Raw genomic sequence first — 7,633 nt, 5'->3', positions numbered from 1 at the left:
CACAGCCTTTTAATATAGAGCCAAGCAATTGACGTTTAAACAATATTCTGATTTTCTCAAGCATTATTAAATTTTTATTTCTTTGAGTCACAAGGTTTTATCGCTTGGCTGATCTTAAAGACGACAAAAATTACTTATGGGTCGGTTTTTTTTCAAAGTGGAGACAATGGCAGAGCAGGGATTTGAGCTCACAACCTTCTGATCATGAGTCCAATGCTCTAACCACTAGACCACACGACCCTTGTGGTGAGTTTTTACATAGTGCCCTGTAAGAATGCCTGTAATAAACTGATCATTTACGAAGGAAATGTATTACATTATTGAAAAAACAAAATCTTACCGTATTTGGATTAAATGTGAGAGGGCAGTAAGTAGTCGAATGGAGAAACAGAAAAGAAACTCCTCCCTGTTTCAAATAACATAACCTTTTACAGATGGGTTATTATTTAAATGATATAGTAGGAGTATTGCTTTTCACACAATATGAATTGGTCCATCAAGTCATGTCTCAATGTTAAGAGGAAAAAGTTGTCATGTTGTACAAATCTCAAGGGTAATTATTGTGAATTTTAAATAGGATTTTGAAGAATCATGACTTTTGTGTATGTTTTTGCATTATTACTGCTAATCATTATTAATCCCTTCATACTACTCTAGAAACTTTTGACATTTTGATGGTGCTTTTAAGAACAACCTTTATCCTTCATCAGTTTTTAAATGGTAAACCCTTAAGGCCCGATAAAAAATTAATATTGAGGAAGAGTCAATTAATTCACATCATTTTAATTGCCTGAAATTACACTTGTTGCTAATGTTACAGCAGCTGCATACAAAAGGTGACTCATTTGATAACAGATAGTGATTCTATTGATGCTGTAACCATAGCAACAGTCATTGTTGGTTTCTCACAGTATGTGCACTGGATCGAGTATAATTATATGCATACAATATGGTTGTCGACAACAGATTAAAAGCATGTTTATGAATGCTGGCTATGAGGCTAATTAAAAAAAGTTATATACTGGTAAATGCACATTTAAGTGACCTTCCATAATAAAAATATTAACCCAAGTAAAATATTTTTTTACCAGATTATGCCAAAAATGCACTATGTATATAAGTTGGTCTTCTATTATTAAAGTAAATATTTATACGAATTGTGAGGACCCACAAAATATTTGACTTAACATTTATAGCCACACATATTAACATGCAAGATATTAATGGTTTGATGAGAATGCTTTAAAGCAAGGAATTAATGAAAGTCTATTATTTATTAATCATAAAAATTGACTCCTGTGACTTAATGAAAAAAAAAAATACTAGTACACGCTCACACATGCATGACTTGATAGATTAATACTACCAAAGGCCATTAGATTAATTGAAAATTAATATACTGGTAAATGTATATAAGTTGAACTCCCATATTTCAGATACAAGTCCAAGTCAAATCAATTTTTTAGACTAGATTACACCAAACTTGTGTTATATGCTGTACATATCAGTCTTCTGTTCAAGTAAAATTCATACTAATTTCTGTGGACTCACAAAATATTTGACTCAACATAGTCACATATTTTTGTATAAGATGTTGTAATGGTTGAGTGAGAATGCTTTTATAAAGAACAAATGAATAAAATGCTATTGACTGTTAATGAGGCAGAACGATTGACCCCCTAAAGAAATCCCCACACACTGAAACCCTTTGATACACACTGAAATGTGCATGATGTTGCACGGTGGATGTATTGAATTTCATGCACTAGCCAAATTAGGATCAAAATATTTTTGTAAAGAAATTATGGTTTACAAAAAAGAGGGTTACTTTTTTGCATCCACATCTTTAGTTTCTTGATTAAACAACTTGTGAAATATCCATTCGTTCCCTACTTTTTTTAAATTCTTGCTCAGACTAAATTTTTGACTAATTCTCAGCCTCTATCATACGATATCAGTTAAATGACCATGATGTTCCTCAGCCCCTAGTTCTCAAGACTTCTCTTTTGCACCACTCCCATGACTTGATGAATTCTCCAGATTGATTTTGTTTACTCAGTAAACTCATTTCACCTTTTACAATTGTTAGAATTATCTCTTGTATTTTTTGATGTTTTTATGAATCAATTGCACTGAGCATTGCTGATAATATGGTAGATCAAGCTTAAGGCAGGGTAATAATAATTGAGCTTTGTAACAGTTGGTAAAAAGGTGCTATATGATTACATCTTTTGTTATTATTATTATTAGATGGAATTACTTGAATACTCAGAAGGTGTTGTGTAATTTTGGTGACACAACATTTGCTACAGCAACAATTGCTTTGGGCTTTATTTCTTCTAAGAGATAGGGTTAGGGTTGCAAATGTTGCAATAGGTTTTTTTTTAAGTTAGGGGTTAGGTTTAGAATAGGATATAGTGTTACATCCATGGTTGAAGATGATCATTGCATTAATGTGTGGAATAACAGTGGAGCAATTGTTGCTGGAGCAAATGTGATGGAACTGTCATTTTATTGAATAAGACAACATTGGTATTTGTATTATTCCAGTATAATGTCTGGAAGATATATACTGATTTGAAAGATGATGGAACAAAGTTTTGTTGCAGTCATATGTTGTACAGAAAGTTACTTGTAAAATCTATCAGAGTACTTTCCATATATTATTTTACAGAACTGCTTTGATTTAATTACTGAAATAAATTATCAATATATTGTAAAAAAAATTTGATGTTTTCTGTATTGATTATTTCAGATTTGGTGTTGATATATATATTTTTTTAATTTGGCCTTTTATCATTTTAATAAAGGCTCTGTAGAATTATTGGTATGATTTTAGTATTATTTGCAGGAGATTGATTATCACCAAAATCACGGTTTACAAAATAAAAGGAAAAAAAACACAAAAGTGAGCAGATTTAGAGGTGTGAAAATGATTTATTTAAATTCTAATTTCATAGACATGTGTTAAGCATTTACTACTTATCTTTCTCTAAATATGAAAAAATGTCTGACCCCATGCCTAGTTCAATTATCTTGCCCTCTTTTGAATAATCATTTGGGCAATGCATTTTTTTTTGTCTCGCCTGAAGAAGTACAGCAGAGACCCAGTGATCACATTTCCTGTGAGTCTGTTATAAAAATGTTAAAGTTTTTGTTCAACTCTCATTTCTTTATTTCTGCATGAATTATGTTCATACTTGTTGCATATGATCATTGGGTAACACTTTGTGTGTGTTCATGAGGTTGATGAGTTCAAAGGTCATCTAGGGGTCAATAAGTCAAATGACATGAGGTCATGTCCGTCCTTTTATGAAGTGTTTGTTCAACTTGCTCTCCTTTCTTCATTTCTGCATCAATTTTGATCTCTCTTGGTTCAAAAGATCGTTTAGTGATACTACATGTGTTGAGAATGGTGAGAAACCAGTCATACAGACTGTCCAAACCAAACTTCAGCACACAATTTGTTGGAATCTTTAACAGCAACTTTTTTACAGTAAAATTAAATGTACATTCACCCTGAATCTATACATTATAGATGAGGATTTCATAATTCATCATCCGAAGAAAGGTATTCTATGTTTTGTCACCTTAGATACATGTAATGTCATAATTGATTCTAAATGGTTAGGGCTATACAAGTAATATAATGTAAACATGATTTTTTTTTCTGCTACATTGAATCAGAACAGCATGATCAGTGAAACTAACTCCTAACTGACTGATGGTATGTCATATGAGATAACATCACCCTGGAGTTGATTTGTTGACGTGACTGGAGCATAAGATGAATGTTAATTCAGTCCAAATATATCAGTTGCAGGGAATTCTGGAACATAGTCTTTGATAGCCTCGGAGTTAGCATTTCTGTAATCCAACAACTGTTCCATACATTGAATAGCAATGGGATCAAACGACATGTAGAACTTATTTGCAAAGAGGTGGCGAGCATGGGCTAGATGTTGAACATATCCTGCTCCGAAGATGCAGATGTTTCTCACATATTTACCAACACATTCAGGTGAATGGGAAGTGCTCTTCCAGTGGATAAACCTGACAGTGCTATTCCAAGATGACTTGGTATACCCTCCAGGAACACCAGGTATCCTGTGGAGTGTCACCCAGTAGTGTTCATCAGGACTGAAAGTGTCTTCACTGTATTTCAATAGGTCTATAGCTGTTTGGTTGTGGATGACGTAGTTAGCGAACTCCCTAGTGGCAGCATAGTAGGCATTGCCAAAGAAGAACCGGAAGTCTTGCGGAGGTGGTGGCTTTGGGACATCCTTCATCTTGATCATCATGTTATTTCGGAATTCATGGTGTATGCGAGTCCGGTGATCAAACCAATCTGGTGCTAGGATACCAGGGATGTCATTATATCCTTGGAAAGCCTTCAACTGATGAATGATCTCCAGATTGGTTTTGAGTGGAAAATCTTGTGCACAAAGGTTCAAGACATAGTTCCAAGGTTCTGGTCTTTGCAGGAGATCTGACATGCAATTGATGTCTGCTTGAAGACGACTAGAATGAGCATAATTCACATTGACTGTCTTTGAGGCAATGAAAACATTTGGCAAGCATTCAGCTAAGGATCGAACAGAATCCTGAAATAATGAAGGTGACTTTGCATCTGGATGGATACAGTATACATTCTGAGGCTGATACACTGCACGGAGTAATCTTTCAAGTTGTGAGGATTCTGAGTGGGTGACTATAATGTATGCTATTGGAAACTCTGCTTCTTCCTTTGATCGTGGAAATACCGGATATCTTCGTTGGCTACGGTAATGCTCACAGTCACTGGTCCAGTTCTTGACTTCAACATCTGTTGGTATCTTTCTTCCATTTATCTTCAACATCTCTGTTGCCTTGGTAATAGACTGATGCTCTCCTCGTATTATGGCTGTACAATCAACAGGATAGTGTTTATGATAAGAAGAAACAAAGGATGAGTTCCATTTCCCCTCGTCAAAGAGCTTTTTAGCTTTCACCTGGAGATCAGAAATATTTTGCTGTTGCACATCCACCTTTTCTTCTCTCAACGCATCATACACATAACTTCTGTTTGGACCAAAGATCGAACCATTAATTGAGTTTTTGCCTGAAATGTCTTTTTCTGAGTTTTTAGCTATATGGTAATTTCGGTAAACTTGGTATTGGATGACATAAAGCACAATAATTGCCATGGCCGTCCATAACAAGGATGTCCATGATAGACCCAACGAGAGTCGACTGCTAACTCTACGTGCTTTCCTGGCGATGATCATGGTATCAGTAGGTTTCTCACACTAAAAATTCACGTGTAATCTTGTTCACTCCATCTCCTACGATTAAAGACAAATGAGAAGGATTGAGAGGAGAAGAAATGGGATAACAGAAGAAGATTAAGGAGAAGAGGGAGAAGGCCATTACAAATGGAGGACGAGGACAGAAGAAAAAGAGATCGAGGACAAAGGGTAGAAATAGGAAAAAGAGTACGAAAATGGATCAGAGAAGAAGAAGAAAAGAAGATTAAGAAGGAGGAGGAGAAGAAGAGGGAGAAGGTGATTACAAATGGAGGACGAGGACAGAAGAAAAAGAGATCGAGGACAAAGGGTGGAAATAGGAAAAAAAAGTATGAAAAAAGGAAAGAAAAGAAAGAAAATGAAGGATAAAGAAGGCATGAAATAGGAGATAAACGAAGAAGAAAAAATGAGGAAGAAGAATAAGGCAACGAAGAGGAGGGAGAAGGATGAGAAGACTTATAAGACACTAAGTTTTTTTCTCCAATTACACGTTCTTTAAACATGTTAAATCAAGCATGAAAACATTATTAAAATGGAATCTCTTAATGTGACACTTAAAACGTCTTCCTTATACTAACCATGTTAACTATCGTTGGCCTAAATGAATATAAGCGAGTGTACCCAAAATTTATATTATCATTCCAAATTACGGAGTATGCTGATATGTTTTAGCTCTGGATTTATGACTCATATAACGACAGCATTAAAAAAAAACATGTCTTATTATTATGTTCGTGGGTACAGCTGCCAGTCTGTTACACTACTATCTATATAACATGTTTAAATTATGAACATATCAACCCTATTTTGTTGACATTTCTAAGATATTCAGCTGTGCTTACCTTGTTACATGTACACTGGGTAGTGGGTATTACCTCTGTTGATTAACTCAGATCACTTTATTTATCAACCTAGCTAGCTCAGCTGTCTAAATTCGACTTGTCTAGCTCCTCAATACATCCCGTTGAGAACGCGTTACATGTGGCCCTGGATCGTAACTTCACAATAACGATTGAACATCTTAAACCATATACTATAGTAGTGCTAGGATCGTATACAACAAATGAAGTATTAAACTTTTTAACAGGCCGTTTTATACTAGCTGGTATAGATTTGTTGTCAGCGCTGAAGCCATTCACTAATACTAGTTGCCGTAGATCTCAGTGAGAGCCAATGAATGATCACGAAAATCAGCGGTGACAATAAAGGCTCTAGAGTTTTGCTCGCTCGGCTGGAGCTTTTTAAACAGATCGAGGGGGGGAGGCAGAATGCCCCCCTGACGAGTCACAACCCATACAAATGACATATCCCCCCCCTGACGAGCTTGATTTTTTTTTTTTTAGCTTGTCAAAATTTTTTTCTGGTACGATTACGATTGAAGACCTTTTTTTTGCTGGTACGATCGAAGACCGTTTTGATTGAAGACCTTTTTTTTTGCTTGTCAAATTTGCCCCCCCCCCCTGTGGAAAATCCTATGTACGCTACTGGGGTGCATTAAAGGGGTGTTCTTTTTTCAGTTTTGGACACGGGTCGCGTTTCGGGGATGTTTGGAAATAAGCAAGGGCGGAAATCTCTCCCCAAAGGTAGGGGGACCAGGGGCTTGAAAATTTGACCCCAAAAAAGGGTTATCACGGCCCAAAAATTTCAGGTCATTTCGACCAAAATATATTTGAGAAGCAAAAAAAAATGAAAAAAGATTATTACCCAAAACCTCGGGCGTAACAATGGAAAGTTACTCGAATTAGAAGTCTTTAAAGATATAGAATTCGTCGCCTCAATGAGCAAGTATCGCAAACTTATCGCAACAATGACGCAATCAGGAAACTCAGGATCGCAGCAAACGATCGATGTAGAACAATAATCGCGGCGTACTAGTAATTGCCATAAATGCTATACGGAATCGCCGAACCTGAAGTCGCTGATCATCGAGAAGATACGGATGAGATCATGTGCAGAATCGCGAGTGATCGTCTTGGGATTCAGCTATCGAAATCTCACACAGATCGTTCCCACATAGTCGCAAAAGGCTGGTCACACCGCCCGAGCGTTGTTGGAGTGGTCGTCGAGCGGTATCGTGAGAGGGTCGAATTTCGCTCACAAAATTGGGGGAAAATCGAAACAAAAATCGAGAAAAAAAACCTAAACAATCGAAATCGAAAATGGTGAACGGTAGCGAGTGGTGATGATTTTTTTCTCTCCGCTCCACGACCGCTCCAACCGGGCGGTGTGACTAGGCCTTAAAAAGATAAATGAGAACGAAGGAGGCAGAAGGAAGACCCGCCACGAGCTGTGATTGTCAAATTTTCGTCCTATCGTGTAGGCTGTACGCGACGCTGTACTCAAAGCTC

The 7,633-nt window shown here is 36.4% G+C and overlaps 1 protein-coding gene across 1 annotated transcript; it reads right to left on the bottom strand.

Annotated features, from left to right (window-relative positions):
* Positions 1–2,394: 2,394 nt before the first annotated feature.
* On the bottom strand, positions 2,395–6,472 carry LOC121422746 (N-acetyllactosaminide beta-1,6-N-acetylglucosaminyl-transferase-like). The gene is made up of 2 exons (XM_041617926.1): positions 6,128–6,472; positions 2,395–5,324 (listed from the first exon to the last, which is right to left on the bottom strand). Exon 2 carries the CDS (start codon positions 5,265–5,267, stop codon positions 3,795–3,797), a length of 1,473 nt encoding a protein of 490 aa, XP_041473860.1. The 5' UTR covers positions 5,268–5,324; positions 6,128–6,472; the 3' UTR covers positions 2,395–3,794.
* Positions 6,473–7,633: the final 1,161 nt, after the last annotated feature.

The sequence above is a fragment of the Lytechinus variegatus genome, chromosome 10, assembly GCF_018143015.1.
Source record: "Lytechinus variegatus isolate NC3 chromosome 10, Lvar_3.0, whole genome shotgun sequence".
In the NCBI taxonomy this organism is placed as follows: domain Eukaryota; kingdom Metazoa; phylum Echinodermata; class Echinoidea; order Temnopleuroida; family Toxopneustidae; genus Lytechinus; species Lytechinus variegatus.
This window is presented reverse-complemented; position numbering and strand designations above follow the sequence as displayed.